The sequence below is a fragment of the Talpa europaea genome (genome assembly GCF_964194135.1).
Source record: "Talpa europaea genome assembly, chromosome: 1".
Lineage (NCBI taxonomy): Eukaryota > Metazoa > Chordata > Mammalia > Eulipotyphla > Talpidae > Talpa > Talpa europaea.
The window spans coordinates 9,593,686-9,613,306 of NC_140073.1; the positions used below are offsets into that span (position 1 = coordinate 9,593,686).

Genomic DNA, 19,621 nt, shown 5'->3' on the forward strand with positions numbered 1-19,621 from the left:
GCTTGCCAGAGGAGGGAGCTGTGGGGGGCTCCCTGTAGCCCCAGGACTTTGGGGTTAGGAGGCAAGAGTTGGAGAGTGAGCTGGGAAGAGTTGCGATTAGGGCTGCTGGGCCCTCCCGGCTCCCCCTACCTCCCTTCTGAAGTTCCCTCTTCCTGTCCCACACTCTGCCTCCTCTTGAAGCTGGAGACTGCCCCGCTGAGCCTCCTGCCAAGGCCCTGCCCTCGTTGCCTTCTCTCCTGGTGTCTGTGCTCCTGGGTCACCGGCCACCCCGGCTCACACCCCGCCGCTCCCTGATTGTCCTGCAGGTTCTGCCGCATGTGATGAAAGTGTCTGCTCTCAGGGAAAGCACAGCCATGGCTTCCCCAGCGCCCCGGGAGATGGAGGAGGAGCTGGTATCTGCTGGCTCTGAGCCAGGTACCTATGGGTGCAGGGTGGAGCTGGGTGGCAGAGAGGAAGGAGGAGGGGCAGGGCTGCATCCCCACTCTGTCTTGGAAGGATGATCTGCTGAGGTGGGCGTGAGGTGGGGAGCAGTGCCAGATTGTGGGGAATGAGTTTGGAAGATTCTCAGCTCTGTTGAGACCCTTCAGAATTGCTTGAGATCACAGACCCTCCCCCCGCATCAGAGCAGACTGACCTTGGGGACCAAGGCTGATGGGGACCAAGCCCATGTTTTATAGAAGAGGAAACTGAGGCCCAGAGGAGAAGTGGTGTGCGCCTCGGGTTGGAATCCAGGTCTCCTGGCTCCCTGTCTAGACTCTTACCCCGAGCCAGATGAGTGGGTGACACGGGATCCCATTAGAAGGGCTGTGGCCATGAGTAATTCCAAGGCCTCTTATTTGGCATTGGAATGCCTTATATAGAAGGTAGGTTTCAGATCTAGTGTTTTTTCCTGTGGCAGATTTACTTCTGTTTGGCTTATGTCAATAGTAAGTTTGCATTCCTCATCACACCGGATGACAGTGGGGAGGTGGCCGGGTGTGCACTGGGGGAGGGGGCAGCCAGGAGGCGAAGTGGGGAAATTCATTTGGGATGTAAGATTTACTATGGGTGACAGTAGACTAAGTGGTCACGTAAGAGGAAGAGTGCACAGGGGAGGTGGTGGACTGACTGCTTGATGTGGGCAGGCAGTCTTTCCTTTATTGGCTTGTTTGTTCATTCATTCATTCCATAAGAAAATATGCTAGATGCATATTCGGGTACAAGGAAGACTAAGGTGCTAGTTTAAATATCTTTAGCTTATAAGGGGAGTTGACTAAACATTTTGAGAATTTGGAGAAGGGAGAAGATGCTTTTGAGATGTGTATGAAAACTCAAGGAAGGCTTCCTGGAAGTGGTGACATCTGATCTCTTGTGTGACATCTGATCTCACATGTGAAAGTTGTGAATGTTTTGAGTTTGTAGGGTGGGGGGGTGAGCTGGAGTGGGAAATAAAAGAAGCTCTACTTCCTGGTTCTTCTGACAGTCCCCCAAACAACCCTTTACTTTTGGTAGGTGACCCTCGGGCCAAACCCCCTGTCAAGCCCAAACCCCGGGCTCTGCCGGCCAAGCCAGCCCTGCCAGCCAAACCCAGCCTGCTGGTACCTGTTGGGCCTCGACCCCCGCGGGGTCCCCTGGCTGAGCTGCCTTCTGCCCGGAAGATGAACATGCTGGCGGGACCCCAGCCCTATGGTGGCAGCAAGCGCCCCCTTCCTTTTGCACCGAGGCCTGTGACTGAGGCCTCTACTGCAGGGGAAGCCACCCCAGAGACTGGGAAAGAGGAGTCTGGGAAAGAAGAGCTTCCCCCCTTGACACCCCCAGCTCGATGTGCCCCCTTCGGGGGTGTGCGGAAGGCCCCTGCTCCCTTCCGTCCAACCTCGGAGCGCTTTGCAGCCACCACGGTGGAGGAGATCCTGGCCAAGATGGAGCAGCCTCGAAAGGAGGTCCCGGCCAGCCCTGACCGCCTTTGGGGCTCCCGCCTCACCTTTAACCATGATGGCAGCTCCAGATACGGCTCCAGGACCTATGGCGTGACCACGAGTCCTCGGGATGAGGATGGTGGGACCCTTTCCAGGGGGTGGTCCCAGGAGGGGCCAGTGAAGGCCCCCACGGAGTGCCTAGAAGAGCACATCAAGACCCCCGAGGAGAGGTAAGGGGTGGGAGGCCGTGTGTTGTGTAGCAGCCTGTGGATGAGGATGCTGGGCAGCGCCCTCCTCTGTTGGGCTGGCCATGTGCGGGGAGCCCTGGCAGCCCCGTCTCTGTCCCAGACGTTCCGCAGCAGACGGTGTCACCGGTACTGTATTCTTTTTACAACTTCCATTCTCTTTACAGAGTTAACGTTTGTTTATAGTAGAGTTCAAGTATGGGAGTTTATTTTTAGTTTCTGTACACTGAGCGCTGAACTTGGCCTCGTGTCGTCTGCAGCCATGCAGTTTAGTGAAGGGAACCTGAGCTCCCTCTTAGAGGTGAAGAAACCGAGGTGCCGGGAGTCACTGCCCGTGATCCCTCAGCAGCGCGGAGTCGGAGCTGGGGTTTGGATTCCCTTCTGTTGGATTCCTGGGCCTGCTGGCTCCTGGGTGGGTGGAGCTGTGTGCCAGGTGCTGGTTTGTGAGGGAGAGAGTGAGCAGGGCACGTCTGCCTGTGAGGTGTCCGATGGGAGAGATAAGATGTGAGCACTCCTGGCGGCTGGGCCAGCTCACGTCGGGTGCAGATTACAGCAGGCGGATCCTGGCATGGGATCCACTTCTCTGGAGGAGCCCTTGGGTGATGGGCACAGGTTGTTTGGAAAGAGACTGAGGCCGCTCATGTGCCCGCGACCCTTCTCAGGTTGGTGAGTGCCAGCTCAAGGCTCCCAGGTGGGGCCTTGGGTTCCCTCCTGTGCCCGGAAAGGCTGCTTTGGTCTTGACTGTACTAATGCCTCTGCCCTACCTCGCCCTGCCCTCCCGCCATGCCCTTCTCTCAGCTGAAAATGCCTGGAGGCAAGGCCCCAAGTTAACCCTCCTGTGTCCCACACGGGGGTCTCAAGAGCGCACACCCCGCTCAGGCTGGATCCCATCCTCCATCCTCCTCTTCTCCCCTCCTGCACCCAGCAGAGCTTAAAAGGAACAGCTTCAACCTTGGAAAGCCACGCTTCCCCATCCCCTCCCCCGGCCATGCTTCAAGAAGTATTGGCAGGGCAGGCAGACCAGGCGGCCCAGCTGCTCTCCCTGGTGGGAGGAGTGCTTCAACCCCTTAGGGGGTAGGGGAAGGAGGAGTTATCTTTTGGGAACCCTAGATGAGAGTGTGGGGCTGCAGAATGCTTTTCCTGAAGGGCCTGGAGGACTTTAACCCCTGGTGTGCAGGAGGGAGCAGGCGACCGGTCCAGGGCCTGTTCCAGGCGGCGGGGCTCAGCAGTGAGTGCTGGGAAAGTCACCTACCAGACTTACGCCTGGCTCTGTCCCTTCGCCACCTGTGACCGGCTTCTTCATTCTGTGCCCCCATCTCCTCCTTTCTCCCTCCAGGAGCCCCCCTGCGGACCGGGCCTACAATGGTGACCTGGCTCGGCTGGCCAGCTTGGAGCCAGCTGCCGAGGTGAGTTGTCCTCCTGTTCACACATTCGAACCATGCGTGTCATGAGTGTCCTCCCAGGGGAATCTTTCCCACCGTCTTTCTAGTTTTTATGGGAGAACGAAGGGCCACTCGCCCAAGGGCTGGCCCTGGACACAGATTTATCAGCTCTCGGGCCAGGGAGTCTGTCGCAAGGCGGCAAAGTGCGGGTCAGGCCACCAGGCTCCTCCTGACCAAGGGCGATAACATCCTTCACACCCGCCCCTCAGGTGCTCTGTGTGCGGGCTTGTCCGGAAACCTCCCCCAACTTACCCCGTGACGGCTCAGCTCGCGGGGCCTGTTAGTCCCACACGGGAGAGGAGCACTCGGCGCTTCCGACGCTAAGTCGCTCACCTCTGAGGCAGGATTCCAGTGTCTGACCAGGGCTCTCCCCTCTGGGCACTTCTCGGGGTTCAGGAGAGAGGAGGGTCCTTCCCTGGGGCGGCTGCTCTTCCATCTCCTCCTCTGCTCCACGGCCCACCTGAGTGGGCCCGAGTAAATGATGTCGAGGATGGTCTCCCTGCCCACGGAGCCCTTGCTAGCCAGTGCCGCCCCCTCTGCCCTGTGACGAGAGCTGACCAGTCGACATCCAGTAAATATTTACCGAGCACCTATCCGGAGCTGGGGCCGGGAGACAGCAGAGAACAGGCCACACGCCACCCTTGCTCTCGGGGAGCTTGCTTCTAAAGCGGGGTGGCGGACAAGCACAGTCATTCCTGCAAAGCAGCAGATGTAACCCCCTGCTGGGGAGCCCCAGAAGTAGAGCATGTGAGGCTCATGCTGTGAAGGTGAGGGAGCGAGCTGTGTAGATGCTGGGAACCGCACCCTTGGCAGGGGGAGCTGGGAGAACAAAGGCCTTGGTGCCTTTGAAAACAGGAGACCAAGGGGTCTGGATGCAGGGGGAGGGCTGCAAGGTGATTGGTCAGGGAAGGGCCTGGGCTTGAGTAAGAGTGGGGAGTTGCTGGGAGATGTGGGGAGGGGGTGACACACACTGGCTTAGTGGTGAGGAGTCACCTTGCCTTCCAGGCGAGAATTGGCCGCGGTGGCCAAGAGCAGCAGCAGGGAGCAGGGCTGGGCTGTGGGGTCATCCTGGTGGGAGATGGATGATGGCGCCTGGAACCTTGAAGGTGTCCTGCGGTGAGAAGTGGTGCCTCTGGGTAGGGGTGGATGGCGAAGTGGCCAGGGCTTGCAGAAGGATGTAGGGAGAGGGCATGTACATGGGTGCAGAATCAGTGGTGACGCTAGGGCTTTGGCCTGAGCCGGGGGAGGAGGTGGTGGTCATTTACGGCGATGGGGACTTGTCAGGGTGACACAGGGTGGGGACAGAGGAGGGCTTCGCTTCTGAGTTGGTTGAGTTTGAGATGCCTCTTTGGCATCTTAGTTAAATGGCAAGTGGGCATTTCGGTGTTTGAGCCTGGAGTTCAGGAAAACTGGCAAGTCGGGGGGGAAAAGGTGGGATTTGTCAGTGTACAAATTGTTGTTCAGATGAGCTGAGGACTGGAAGCCTCCCTGGTGGCGCAGGGGTTAAAGGCACAGCTCTATCAAGCTATCACCAGCCTCTGTAGCATGAGTTCGATCCCCGGCAAGGAGCTACCCACATGGCACAGCAGACCTCTCCTGTCTCGCCCGCTGCTCCCCTCACAGTATACTTCTGTCAATCTGCCTGTTCTGCTCCCCACTCTGTCTCTGGTGAATCCTCTCACTCCCCACACCTCTGGCCTTTACCCCAGTGCTTGTGTGCATAAATAAATAAATCTTAAAAAAAGTAAAAAGATGAGCTGAGGTCACCAAGGGGTGAAGGCAGAGGAGGGGGTGCAGGGAGTGGCCCCAAGGTCAGAGGGAAGCCAGCGACAGTGGCTTCTGGAGACCCACAGGTAATAGCAGACCCCAGCACTGCGGGAGCACCCCCACCCTACAGGTGCTCACAGTCCATCAAGGTGAACACTGGGCAGTGGGGTTTAGCCACAGGAGCTCATGGTGACCTTGACTCAGGCAGTTAGGGGCAGGTGAAGTAGGGCCTACTCAGCATGGCTCCACGGGAGTGGATGAGAGGGCTGTAGAGATGTGGACACAGCGAGAGCTTGGTGGTAGAGGTGCGCTGCAGAGTGTGTTTTTATTTTAAGACAGAAGAAACAAGAGTACTTAGTGTGCTGATGGAAGCCTGCCAGCAGAGCGGAGGAGATCGTCGCCCAGCTCCTGTTGGGAGGGTTCTCGGAGATAGAGTCAGGCCGCCCCGGGCAGGGGGTGCATGTCCTCAGCGGATGGAAGCAAGGCTGTCCCCTGAAGAGGATGGAGAATTTTGGAGCCCTAGACAGGATGGGAAGGCCCAGCCTGGGAGCAGGGGAAGGAGGGTGGTCTGCTAGGTGGCCCGTGTCGGGGAGGGTGAATCTAAAGTGTTATCTGTCATCCTGGGTGCCTGCTCTTGACCGGCTACCCCCGCAAGCCTCAGCTGGTGGAGAGCTGCTGGCAGAGTTTGAAAGTGAATGATGGAGGGCGTAGAGGGTAGTGTGAAGAGATGGCTTTAGTGATGGCAAAAAGAAGCCAGGACAGGAGGGCCGGGGGGCAGGGAGGTGGAGGGGGTGGGGGTTCGAACCTGGTGCTTTTGGCTGTTCAGGATGGAGCAAGGAAGATGCTGGACATGTGGAAGGTGGGAGGGTGTGAGCAGACACTGCAAATGGGTCTTGTTATAAGGACAAGGTCTTGGGTATGACCCCAGAGAGGTGGTTCCCAAGGTCAAGGAATGGACAGCCAGGATGCTGGCCAGGTGGACAGCGTGGCTGGTGCAGTCACTGAATTCTAACAGGCATGGTGCTGGAGGTCAGGCTGCAGGGTCCAGAGCTCAGCTTCTCAAGGGGTGCGGGGTCTGGGGGCGGGGTGTCACGAGGAGGGCTTGGGGGGCAGGTGTAGCTCAAGGGCATGAGCTGTAAGACTAGAGTATTGTAGAGAGGAGGAGGGAGGGATGGATCGGCCCTTGAGAAGCAACTTACATCCTTTCTGTCCAGACCCAGGAGATGATGACTCAGGGGAAGACAGCCCCTTGGAGAGGGTGACAGGGTGGGCGTGACCTTTGTGGAGGACAAGGGTCACCTACAGCAGGACTCCTGTCATTGTCTGGGGCCAGCCACTCAGGCTGGCACAGCAGAGAAGTAATGTCAGGTGCCCGGTGCCTCCCTCCATCCTCAAGGTGGCCATTCTTTTTAAATCTAATCCCCTCCTGACTCTGTAAGGTGACATTGCTGCCCTTGGCCCACATGGGAGGCTGAGACTCAGACCAGGGACCAACGTGCGGGCGGGCGCCGATGCCCTCACCCCCCAGTGCCTTTCTCGGACTCTGAGGCCGGCCTGCTCCCTTGGGTAGTGCAGGGACCTGTGGGTCCCCAGAGCAGGTGGGGAGTGCCCCACCCCCTTCCAGAGCTGTGCTGTGCTCCAGGGGTTCCAGTGGAACCCCCAAAGGCCCAGGTGGCATGATTCCTTTATAAAGCGAGTGTTCTTGACTCATGAACCACAGACTTGCAGGAGATCCTTAGGCGAGCTTTGGGCGGGGAGAATTGAAACTCTGAGCTGGAAGGATTGATACTGTGAGTCAGACTCTGCGCACTTTCTGGGGAGAGAGTCTGAAGGAGGGGTCTGTGAACCCCAGGAAGCTGAAGAATTTAGAAGCCCTAAATCACCTTTGGGGCGCTTTTTTGCTGTCCAGAGAGATGCCCCTCACCCCTGCTGAACCCCAGTTTCCTCCTCCTATCCGTGGGGTAGTGGGAGGAAGAACTGACCTGGCCTCCCAGCCAGCCGAGAGTTCAGTGACAGCTCTTGACCTTTGTCTCGCAGGTTTCCAAGCCTTGGGTGCCCGCAAGTCCTGGCCCTGCTTCACAGAATGGAGACTCATCCAGTCCAGGCCTTCCCACTAGAGCCTCAGGCCCAGCCCCTGGGTCTCCTTGTCCCCACTCACCAGAGAAGACTACCCTCCACCAATCTCAGCTTCCGGAAGCCCAGAGTCCAGCTGCTTCTGGGGCTTCTCCCTGCCTCCCTACGACTCCAGCCTCTCCAGCTGCTACCCTGCCTGAAGAGGGCTCCTGCCACCCCCCTAGCCCAGAGCCCTTTGCTGCGGGAGCCCCGGAGGCCTCCGGCCCTGGCAGCCCTCCCCTTGTCAAGGTCTCTGAGCGCCACAGCCCAGAATTGCTCCTGACCGCCTCGCCCCGGCCCCTGTTGGAGGCGGACGAGTTGCTGGATCTGCAGCGGACGTTTCCCTCTGGCGAGGAGGCTCCCCCGGCTCACCTCCGGCCCACCAGCCTGGCCCAGCGCCGATTTTCTGAAGGCGTGCTCCGGCCTCCACCCCAAGACCAGGAGAAGCTGGGGGGCTCTCTGGTTGCCCTATCCGAAGCCCAGGGGAGCCAGTCGGCCCTGGATCGTCCCTTTGGGAGCGGGACAGAGTCCAACTGGAGCTTGTCACAGTCCTTTGAATGGACCTTCCCGACTCGGCCTACGGGTCTCGGGGTATGGCGGCTGGACTCCCCGCCCCCCTCTCCCATCACCGAAGCCACTGAAGCTGCTGAGGCTGCTGAGGCTGGTGACTGGCCTCCATCCAGCAGAGAGGAAGGAGAGTCCCAGCAGGGGCAGAGCGCCCGGTCAGCTCCGGAGGTGCCAGGAAGACCGGGTTCCTGGGTACAGGCTGATGATCTGGGCATCTCCTCAAGCCCAAAGGGTTACAGGGAGAGTCAGCTGCAGGCCCCAGCTGTTCCCCCTGAGCCCCTACCAACAACAGGGAGCCCTCCTGGATCCATCTTGCTGCAAGCCGAGGAGAGGTACGAGGAGGGGCAGCCCCTGGCCAGACAGGAGTCTCTGCTCCCTCTGGCCACTGGGGAGGCTGCTCTGCCCGTCCTGGAGCCCATCCTGGGGCAGCAGCAGCCAGCACCCTTTGACCAGCCCTGCGTCCTCTTTGCCGACACCGCTGACCCCGGGCAAGCATCACCTGCCGAGGAGGAGGCTGTGACCCTGACTCAGGCTGAGACCACCCAAGCCAGGACAGAGGCTCAAGACCCCCATAGGGTGTCCCCGGAGCCTGTAGGCCCTGAGAGCAGCTCCCGCTGGCTGGATGACCTCCTGGCTTCACCCCCACCTAGTGCTGGCAGTGCCAGGCGAGGAGCTGGATCTGAACTGACTGATGCGCAGACCCCGAGTGCCTGCCCCGAGGTGAGGACAGGCCACAGGGAGGTGGGAACAGGGAGGCTTCCTATCCAGGAGCTTGGATACAGCCGTGCATTGCTCTGTGGACCTGGCCCTCAGAGCTGCAATCTGGCAAAGCTGGCGGAGCGAGGGGCAGGGGCTGGTACTCGGGGTCTGGAGTGAGTTCATCTGACTCCAGCGTTCGCTAGCGGAGTGGTCTTGGCACGTGCCAGAACCTCTAGGCCTGGAGTCCTTTCGAAACAGTAACACTTGCTGCTGGCCCACGCCCTGTGGGCACAGTGAGATGGGGAAGGCCTGGGGAATGCTGGATTTGGACAGCCATTCAGGCCCCTCCCGAGAGGAGCGCTGTGAAAGGGAGGTCGGCGTGGCCTCTGGAGCGTGGGCTCCAGAACCAGGTCGCCTGGCTTGCCCTGCCTGGCTCTTCTGTTCTTTTGCCCAGGTGTGACCTTGAACATGTTACTTTTCCACCTTGTGCCTCAGTTTCCGCATCTGTAATACAGGCATAACAGTGATGGGTGAAGAGGGAGCGAGTTACGGTTCCTGTAAAGTACCAAGAATAGCTCCTGGCTTGTCACGGGTGCTTAGTCAGAGTTGGTTTTATGGACATTATTATTACCGGCGGGCCGGGCCTTGTAGACCGGCTGCTGGGCCCCGAGGGGCAGAGTCTTGAGCTGGCCTATCCAGTGGTTGGCTGGGCCCCTGCCAGAGCACCGGTTCCAGCACCCTCTCCCTCCCCGCTGCCTCTGATTTCAGGGCTGGGGTCCAGGTGGCTTTTGAAGTGGATTTTTCAAGCCCGGCCTGGGCTGGTAGGGGCGGGGCTGGGAGGAAGGAGGAGCCTGGGGGCCTCCGGGGAGGAGGGGGAGGGAGAGCAGGAAGGAGTTAAGCCTGAGCTGGCTCCTGCAGTAGGTGTGTCTGTCCCGGGATGTGGGTGACTCAACTGGCTTCTGGGCGGGGCTGCCAGAGCTGCAGCTGCTCTAGAGGGAGTGAGGCCAGGGCCAGCGGGAGCCAGAGCCGTCGGACAGGTCCTGGCGTGGGGAGCGGCCCAGCCTTGTCCCAGCACCTGCCGCGCCCAGCAGCCCGGGGGCAGGCAGGGTGGCAGGGGCCATGGCTGGGCTTGGGGACGGGGAGCCGAACATGTCTGTCCTGGAGAGGCTGCTGGCCAACGCGGCACTGAGAGATGAGGCGGGCAGGCTCCGCAGCCCGGAGCCCAGGGCTCAGCCGGCCACAGGAGTGAGTCAGGGAGTATGGGTGGGGGTGCAGAGACCTGGCTGGGCCTTTCATCTGTGTCAGAGGCTTCCTCCTGTCTCCCCGGAGACCAGCGCAGGGCTGAACAGCCTTCCTGGGGAGTGCTGAGCCTTCTCTCTTCGGGGGCTTTCCTTAGGGAGGAAGGGGCTTCGAACTCATGGGTACTGGGAGGGCTGGGGGGCTGCTGCTGGAATCTGGAAGTGCAGCTTCACTCACAGTGAAACCCCCTCCTCCAGTCACCCTTTCTCCTGGCTGCCAGCCAAGTGTTGCCCAAAGGCCATAGACGTGACCATGGGATCTTTGACTGAGTGCCTGCCCCTTGCTGAGTGCCCAGTGTGTGCCAGGTGTGCTATGCTGAGTACCTGGTTCAAAGGATCTTGTTTATTTCTCCTAAACCTCCCTACGTGGTAGGAACTATCCCCATTTAAGGATGAGGACCCTGAGGCCCTTAGTGGTTAAGTGATTTGCTCAGGATCACACAGCTGAGATCCCAGCCCAGGTTTTCTGATGCCGAATTGGGGCTCTCGGGCACCAGGCCATGTTGGATCGGCTCCTGTCCTGATTGACTCTGAGCATTGTTTGTCTCTTTTTTATTTCCAACTCCCAGGGACTCCTCGGTTGGGCCCAGAAGGATCTACAGAGTGAATTTGGGATTGCAGCAGACCCCCCTCCCAGCAGCTTCAGCCCAGTGATTTCAACCCAGCGGTTTCAGCCCAGCTGGTCCCAAGATACCGCTCAGGACTATGGCCTCGGGAGTGCCAGTCCTAGAGGGGACCCGGGCCTTGGAGAGAGGGACTGGTCCCCCAAGTGTGGTCAAGGAGTAGGGGAAGGGGGCACTAGGGAGTGGGCCAGCAGGCGAGGCACTGGCCAGGAGGAGGCGGAGGTCAGCAGCCCAGGTGGGAGTGGAGCTTCTGCCCCAGGGGGCCTGGCAGCCCAGGACCGGGTGATTGGCAAGCCCACCCCACAAAGCCCGGAGGCAGATGTCCAGGCCTGGGAGTTCACGAAGAGGGACCCTCAGGGTTCTTACTCCAGTCGGGACGCGGGGCTTCAGGACCAGGAATTCGGGAAGAAGGATTCACTGGGCTCCTATTCCAGTCGGGACACGGAACTTCAGAACCAGGAATTCGGGAAGAGAGATTCACTGGGCGCTTACTCCAGTCGGGACGCGGAACTCCAGGACCAGGAATTCGGGAAGAAAGATTCACTGGGCTCTTACTCTAGTCGGGACGCGGAACTCCAGGACCAGGAATTCGGGAAGAGAGATTCACTGGGCGCTTACGGGAGCCGGGATGCGGGCCTGCGGAACTGGGAATTTGAGAAGAGAGATTCTCTGGGTGTGTATGGCAGCCGGGACGCAGATGAGCAGAGCCAGGAACTGGGGAATAGCGAGCACCTGGGCAGGTACAGCAGCCAGGATGCAGATGAACGGGACCGGGAGTTTGGAGGGAAAGAGTCTGCCCTCCGCACCTATGGCAGCCAGGCTGCAGAGCAGCTGGAGCAGGATTTCGGGAAGAGTGCCTGGATGAGGGACGGCAGTGGTGGCCGCAGCTCCCTGGCTCTTGGCCTGCAGGACAGGGGCTTCGGGTCGAGAACTGTGAGTGCCGGGTTCAGCCCTGAGGATGCTCAGCAGCAGGATGAGGAGTTTGAGAAGAAGCTCCCCAGTGGAGGCAGTCTGGGGGAGGCAGGCAGGGACGGCAGCCAGCCTGAAGAGAGAGAGTTGGGGGGCCTGTTCAGCCCCAACACACCCCATTCGCAGGACGGGGCCCTCGGACAGAGAGACCAGAGCAGCTGGCAAGGCGACGGTGCCAGCCAGGAGGTTGGAGGGCTGCAGGGGAGACCACGAGCAGGGTGCCAGAGCCCAGGCAGGGCTGACCAGGGAGACAGGGAGATGGGGCAGCGAGGCTGGGCCAGCGACTTCAGCCTCAGTGTCGTTCCCCAACCAGAGATAACCTTCAGTCCAGGGCAGCAAGGCTGGAGTGGCGACTTCTGCATGGAGACTCCCGAGAGGAGCCATCAGTTTGGCATCATCGGCAATGATCGAGTGAGCGGCGCGGGCCTGAGCCCTCCTGACAAATTGGGAAGTGGTCACTTTGTGTCTCCTGAGAAGACCTCTGCTGGGTCGCTGGATTGGACTGACCAGCTGGGCCTCAGGAACTTGGAAGTGTCCAGCTGTGCAGGTTCTGGGACCTCAAGTGAGGCCAGGGAGGATGCCTTGGGCCAGAGGGGCTGGTCAGACAAGCTGAGCTCGAGAGACCTGGGCCTGACCAGCCGTTTGGAGACTGGAAGGCCTGAGGAGCCCAGGGGTGTTGCAGTTGGGGAGAAGGACTGGACTTCAGATGTCGGGGTGAGGAGCAGAGAGTTAGCTGGGGTTGGGGAGGTAGGTGGCCACAGCCAGGCCAGAGAGAGTGGTGTGGGGCAGACCGACTGGTCTGGTGTGGAGTCTGGAGAGTCCCTTCAATCCAGGGAACGTGGAGTGGGGCAAGCAGACTGGACACCCGACTTTGGGCTGAGAAACGTGGCGGCTGGCTGTAGCTCTCGGGAGCTTGGGGTGGGCCAGGTGGACTGGGGCAACAATCTGGGCCTGAGGAATTTGGAAGTGCCGTGTGACCTGGAACCTGAAGCTTCTCGGGAGCCTCGGGGATGTGGAGTGGGGCAGATGGATTGGACTCAGGACTTGGAGCTTCGGAGCACGGAGCTCTCTGGGGCCCTAAGTGAGGCCAGGGAGCGTGGGGTGGGAGAGGTCAGCCAGCGCCCAGAGCTAGGCCTCAGGAACCATAGCTCGTCCCCTGGCCTGGAGGCTGGAGACCATTTGGAGGCCAGGGAGCTGGGGGTCGGCGAGACGAGTGGGCCAGAGACCCAGGGCGAGGATGAGGACTCCTCACCTTCCTTGGAGACCCGCCCTGGAGACCCAGGCATGGAGACAGGAGAAGCACCCAGCTTTGGAGCCAGGTAAGGGAGCTGTGTCCAGTGTGGGAACAGTCACAGCCTTTCTGAGGGGGAAGTAAGAGCTTTTCCCAAGGACTTCTAGCATTTGGAAAATTGAGATGGTCTCAACTGCACATTTTTAAGTTGACTTGTTTAGATAGAAACATAACACAGGCGAAGTCTTTTTGAAGGGTGATGGCGAGGCTTGGGTTGCTTTTGCACTCCATGCTCTTGGCTTCTTGGACATTCTGTGTCATGACTGTGCTGCAGGACAGGATGCGTGTCATGTTTTTGGATGGTTCTGGTGGGTTCCTCCATGGTGCTCTGTGGCTCGTCCCCAGGCCTCTTGGCCTCAAAGCCAAGGTGCTCCTGGGCCAGGAACATGAAGCTTTCACAGGTGAGGGAGGGAGGACTCTGTCCTCTTGGTCTGAGGGGGGGGGCCAGTGCACTCCTGGTTTCTCCTAGAGGCTGGGAAAGGTTTGTCTCTTGCCTGCCCTGTCTTAACTCCCAGAAGAGCAACTGTTCAGGAACCTGAAGGGCGTTGGCACCTGACCTCCACCAAATTGCCCAGAGAGGTTTCCAAAGGGAAGAACTGGTGGTTTTATGAGGCACCCACCGAATGGCTCAGGGATTTTTATGTTCTAAAACCAACTGAGGTGATTTCATACCTGGAAAGGGTGCTAAAAAGGCATCGGGTCTCTTGCATTAACATTTCCACCCATTTGGTTTGATTCTCTTGACTGAGGAGAGAGTTTGGCCTTTTCCAGCCCTGGAGCTTCTCCCAGGTCACGTGGGCAAGGAGAAGCCGGTGTTGGTGGGACCGTGTTGTAAAGGGAAGGGCTGGTGGTCGGGGCGGGGTGGGGGGGGAGAGCAGAGGGAACAGGAAGGATAGAGAATTGGAGTGTTGGTGGGGTGTTGCAGGATCGAGGGATGTCAGAGGGGTCAGGTGGAGAGAGAGACAGGAAGGTGGGCAGCGCGTGGGGTGTTACCAGGATGGTTCCCAGGGTGGAAGGTGTCCTGGCAGGGTGCTCAGCTCTGAGTAGGTGGCGTGGGGTGGGGGGCTGGAGACTGCAGGCAGTGGGTGAGTAGGGTCCGTGGCCTGAGCCCTCATATCTCTGGGCCTCACTTTCTCACTTTGCTAGTGCAGGGACAACACCGGCTCCCTGTGTTGCTGGTGATTTCTCTTCCCGGGTCAGCCCCCCGATGCCGGGCACATCTCACCTCCTTCATCTTCACAGCTGCCCTGAGAAGCAGGAAGGGGATTTTATCAGCTCCAGTTTGCAGGTGGAGAGAAGGTGTGACTGCTCGGGTCACAGAGTTAGCAGGGCCTCTCCCCCCCGCGTTCATCTTAAAAGCTCTCAGGTGTGGCCACTGAGTTAGGTCTCCTAAGGGATGGGACCCACAGCCCTCCACCTGGGGCCTCCCTCTGAGTAGGGTGGCTCTTGAGTCTCCAGTCCCCTACTCAGGAATGTCTTCCTCTTTGCTTTGGATGGAGGGAGAGGCTTCCCTGGGGCAGGGCATTATGAGGTGACTGGGTGAGGGGAAGTGCAATGGCCGAAGAGAAGTGGGGAGTCCGCAGCTGTTTGCGTTTCGGGCTCCCTGCACCTTTCTTGAAAACGATGGGCAAATCAAATTTGAGAAACAAAACAAACTCCGTGCAGGTATTTCTGGCTGTGCTGTAAGTTTGGAGGAAGCTGTGTTCTCAGCATCCATTAGCACCATAGCTCAGGAATAGGAAGGGTGTTTACCTTTCTTTAAGGCAGTGATTCCCACTTATTTGGTATCTAGGGATCCAATGGTCCTTGCTTCTGACTTAGGGAAATTCTACACCTTGGAAAGTATCTCTTTGAAGGAAACTGTGAAGGTCCTTGAGGACAGCAGGAGTCTGTGCCAGGTTTGGGTCCTGGTTCCGCCAGCACCTCTGTGACCTTGGGCCTGTTGCTTTTCTCTCCTGATTCCTAGTCCTTATTCCCAGTTCTCAGAGTTGTCGTGAGGGTTAAGAGTGAGTATGTGGTAAGTGATGGAAACCTGCCCGGTACATGGAAATTGCTGGAAAAAGCGCTCATGGCCCATATTTGTATTTGTTTTGCAAATTTGGATGGATGTGAACTGTCCGTAGAGTGAGGCCCTTGGGGACACAGGCACCCTGATGGCAATTGTGTCTGGACAGCTGTGACCAGGCCAGATGGGGGTGGGTGGAGCGTGGGAGAATGTGGGGAGAACCCAAGCCCCTCCCCTGTGTCTGGGGCCACCACCTCCTGGTCGTAGTGGTGCTGCTGGGTCCCCTGAAGGCTCCTGTCACTGGCTTAGTCATCTCTTGCCCCTCCCCCTTGGCCCCAGGGATGCGGGCACCTCCAGCTCACTTTTGGGCCTTTGCAAAATCTGGGAGGGCCTCAGGGATCAGCGAGAACACTCACCTTATGGGTGGGGAAACTGAGGTCCAGAGAGGCATTGTTCCTTGTGCAAAGGTCACAGCTTGTTACTTAGGGCCCTTGCTGTTTCTGTGCCAGCCTTGTGGTCATCTCTGGGTTCCTTCCTTCTCTCTGGAGTCATGGCCAGGGCTCCCTCATTCCAGACTTGAGCCCGGGGAGGCTGAGCTTCTGCAGCTCTGTTCTTTGCCCATCAGCGTTTGCCCTGGAGTGGTGGTGGTGGTGGTGGGGGGGCTTTGTATCCAATCCCGGAGGACACTCAGAAGGCCACGAGAGGCGAGGGGCAGAGATGGTCTCGATCAATACAGGGGACTGTGTTTATGATGCTGACTCAAAACACTTACCATGTGCCAACTCTGCCCTGGGCCGTCTGCCCAGCGTTTCACATCCCCTTAGCCCTCATATCCCCTTAGCCCACATGCCCTCAGCCTTCTTCCTGACTCACCCCAGGGAAAGGCTTTGGGCAGGGCTTCTCAGGCTGGGGTGCTGTTGCCACCCCCTGCCCTGTCTTCCTGATTTTAGGCAGGGCGAGCTGGCTCTGGCCCCCGTCCAGGGCTGCTCTCCATTCTCCTGCTTTGCGGCACTTATGCTGCCTCCGCCCCCGCCCTCCCCCTCCCCAGACGCTTTAATTTCCTTCTGTCAGCAGCTTGTGGAAGGACTGACTGACACATGTTCTTTCCTGCCCTTCCCCCTTCTGGCCTGGTCCTGACTCACCTGCTCCACTCTCCTCCAGTCCTGCCGGGAACTTGGCGGCCTGGCTTCCGGGCACTGGCCTGCCAGCCTTTCCCACGCCAGTGTGCACTGTGTCTGCTGTGCCGTGGGGGCAGTGGGTACTAGGTGTGTCTCAGGGAGCAGCTGGCTTTGCTGTACCCCCTGCTTGCCGTGTGCTTTGGGTATTGCAGGGCGTGTCTGGTATCTGTGTACTTCCGGGCTGGGAGCCGGACAACACTTGCTCCTTGTGTGAGGGGTGCGTTTGCCTGCGTGGGGTGTTCGTACCATGCTTTTGTGGGTGTGGCAGATGCCAGAGCTGCACTGGGGTGCAAGGTGACCCAGCCTCTCATTCATTCTGCAAACATTGCCTGCGTTCTGCTCCTCCCAGGCACTGGGCCAGGTGCTGGGGGCACCGACGGAACAGGGGCCCTGCTTGTCTGCCCTTGCGGACCTCACAGACGGACACAGCGGCGCAGACTGTAGGGGCGGTGGCTGGCAGGGCGGGGCGCACTGGCGGGTGGCTGCAGGAAAGGAGATGTGTCGGGGTGTGTTCCCCGGCCAAGGAACAGCTTCTCCAGATGCACAGCGTGTGTGCGGGGCCTGTGTACACGGGAGTCCCTGCCTGTTCTGGGAGGCTGAGACGCGGGGGGTGGGGGGGGTGGGCAAAGAGGTTGCTAGGCAGATGGGCCCATCTCCCCCGGGCTTTCCTCAGCTGCAGGGAGCCCTGAGCTGTCTCAGTACCTGGTTCATCCCAAGGAGAATGGCCCAAGCAGGTGTCCTGAGACACACATTAACATCAGTAACAGCAGCGGCTGCAGTAATAGTAGCTGTTACTTACGGGGCACGTGCTGACTGCCAGGCACTGCGCTGTCCGCTTTACATTCTCATTTAACCCTCGCAGTGGCCCGTGACGGTGGAGGAGCCTGAGGCCTTTACAGGGGAAGGGAATCATCCCAGGGTCAGCGAGTGGGGGCTGGCGTTTGAGCCAGACCATGACCTCTGCAGGCCATGCATGTTTGTCAAAGCCACGACGACCGTGTCCTTCCTGAAGGAGTCGGGGAAATGGTGGGAAGGAGGAGGAAGGGGAAAGAGACCTGGGGAGTGGGCTTCGTGGGAGGGGGTGTGTGGCCTCAGAGGTGACCTTGTCCTCTGTTCCGTCTCCTTTGCAGCCCCAGTGGGTGCTCCACCCGCTCCCCACCCTCCGGCTCCCACGCCCTGCTGGAGGAGATACTGGCCACTAGCAGTTCCAAGGCGGCGGCCCGCAGGGAGTCTGCAGCCTCGGGCCTCAGGGGCCTGTTGGAAGAGGCAGGAGCCACAGCAGGTGCTGATCGAGGGGAGCCCGGGGAGCCTGGCAGGGACCCTCTGCCCTCCTGGAGGCCCCAGCCTGATGGCGAAGCCAGCCGGACAGAAGAGGTGGACGGCACCTGGGGCGCTGCCGAGGCCGGGCGGGGTGAGCAGGCCCCCACACGGCCCCCTCGGCGGCCCCCCCAAGGCCCTCTCCCCAGCGCCCCCAGTCAGGACTTCTTTTTCATTGAGGTCAGTGGCGTGGGTGAAGGACTTCTTCCTCGCGGTCACCCAGGGCAGTGGGTGGGCTCTTGTGCCAGTGGGGGCTACGGGAGACAGAACCTGGAACCTGGTGTCTGGGGTGTCCCTCGGCTGTGGGGCGCCCTGAGCTGTGTCAGTCTGGGAGGTGGAGAGCGGGCAAGTCTTGCGACTTGGAGGCCGAGGGCTGCCAAGGAGCGGCTCGGCGGGATGGGCAGGACCACGGGACAGCGACGGCAGTGGTGTCGCCGTTGTCTTGAGCAGGACACCGAGATCCTTGACAGTGCCATGTACCGGAGCCGTGCCAGCCTGGGGCGCAAGCGTGGACACCGGGCCCCCGCCATCCGGCCCGGGGGAACCCTGGGCCTGTCCCAGGCTGCGGACTCGGACGCACGCCTGTTCCGGGACTGTACAGGTAGCGTGCGGTTCCGTGAGGGCGTGCGGCTGCCTGGCCTTGTGCAGGGGTGGGGCCGGGGACCGGGGGGGCCGGGGGGCCGGACTGCCTTGGCTGAGTCCCTGTCTGGGCCCTCACAGAGCCGCGGGCTGCTCGGGTACCTTCTTCCGATGAGGAGGTCGTGGAGGAGCCTCAGAACCGCCGGACAAAGATGTCCCTGGGCTCCAAGGGCCTGAAAGTCAACCTTTTTCCGGGCCTGAGCCCGTCAGCCCTGAAGGTACCTCTGACCACTCCGCAGAGCGCTGGCCAGCTGGCCCCTTGCATGGCCCTGCCTCCTCTCCACCATCTCCGCCACCGTCCCCGTCTGCTCTGCAGTGAGAGCGGAAAAGCCCTTGTGTTCCGTGGGGCCAGGGCTGTGTCTCAGGGGCTGGGAGGAAGCGAGGCACTCTCGAGTCCAGAACCTCACGGGCAGTGATGGACACCGTGATTGGCTCCGGTGGATAGAGGTTTAGGTGCCACTGGGGAGTCAGAGACGCGCCTTCACCAGCTCGAGGAGAGAGGCGCTGCGTCCTGACAGTGGGGGACACAGCTGGGCGTGGCTCTTAGCAGACGGCTGAGGAGGGCCGGGTGGTTGGTGGGGAGGCATTCCAGGCAGAGGGCACAGAATGAGCAAAGGCACCAGGCTGGGAGTCACGACGGGCTTGGTCCAGTCCATCAGTCTGCACTCACCTGCGCAGTGTCTTTGTGGGGGCTCCGCTCTTGGGGGAAGCTCAAGGACTGCCCATTCATCCGGTGGAGGGGCTTCGGAGGGGGGGTCTGTGGCTGCTCCGGGGGGAAGGCCTGGAATGAATCCCCCTGCCCGTCCCCCCCAACCTTTACTGCACCTGGACTTGTCTCTCAGGCCAAGCTTCGCCCCCGCAACCGCTCAGCTGAGGAGGGGGAGCAGGTGGAGAGCAAGTCCAGCCAGAAGGAGACCACGGTCCAGCGCTCCAAGTCCTGCAAGGTGCCGGGGCTGGGGAAGCCCCTGGCGTTACCTCCTAAACCAGACAAGTCCTCAGGGTAGGTGACCACGCTGGGGACCTCACTGTGCTGACCTGAAAGGGGAAGACCCGCTTGGCGGAGAGGAACACGGGCCCCGGCTGGTGTTCGTCGGTCCCGAAGTGAGCTGGTTCTCTGCAGCCAGGCCCAGCTGCCTCTTCTGGTTGGAGGCATTTCTGTCCCCTACACTCGTCCACATTTTGTTTGGCTTTTCTGAGTTTGCCTTGCCCTCTGCCTTGTAGGTCAGAAGGATCATCACCCAACTGGCTGCAAGCCCTGAAGCTGAAGAAGAAGAAGGTCTGAGAAATCACTGAGGTGAGGGCGGGTGCCTGGCTCTGGCCTCTGGGGTGAGCGTGGGGCTAAGGGTGACGAGGCTGTGCTCTGGAGGACTCGGGGGCCCTCCTCTTCTGGCCCTTAGTGCCCATGCTCCTGTGGGCGGCTGGGAGCAGGCAGGTGAGACCAAGCTCCCGGACTCGGTGGGTCTCGGCTTCCCTGAGTTGGTCGCAGAGGAGGGTGTTGTCTGGCCGGGGACAGTGCAGAAGGCCTTCGTTCTTGTCCTCCTCCCTGGGCTCAGGGACAGCCCCTGTGCCCTGAG

The 19,621-nt window shown here is 60.1% G+C and overlaps 1 protein-coding gene across 1 annotated transcript; it reads left to right on the top strand.

The window, feature by feature from the left end:
• Nucleotides 1-308: 308 nt before the first annotated feature.
• TNKS1BP1 (tankyrase 1 binding protein 1) lies at nucleotides 309-19,329 on the top strand (the record flags this gene model as incomplete). Its single annotated transcript, XM_084232428.1, has 10 exons — nucleotides 309-414; nucleotides 1,492-2,125; nucleotides 3,477-3,546; nucleotides 7,387-8,748; nucleotides 10,595-12,936; nucleotides 17,222-17,588; nucleotides 17,859-18,009; nucleotides 18,129-18,265; nucleotides 18,890-19,047; nucleotides 19,269-19,329. Exons 1-10 carry the CDS (start codon nucleotides 321-323, stop codon nucleotides 19,327-19,329), a joined length of 5,376 nt encoding a protein of 1,791 aa, XP_084088554.1. The 5' UTR covers nucleotides 309-320.
• Between the last annotated feature and the right edge of the window lie 292 nt (nucleotides 19,330-19,621).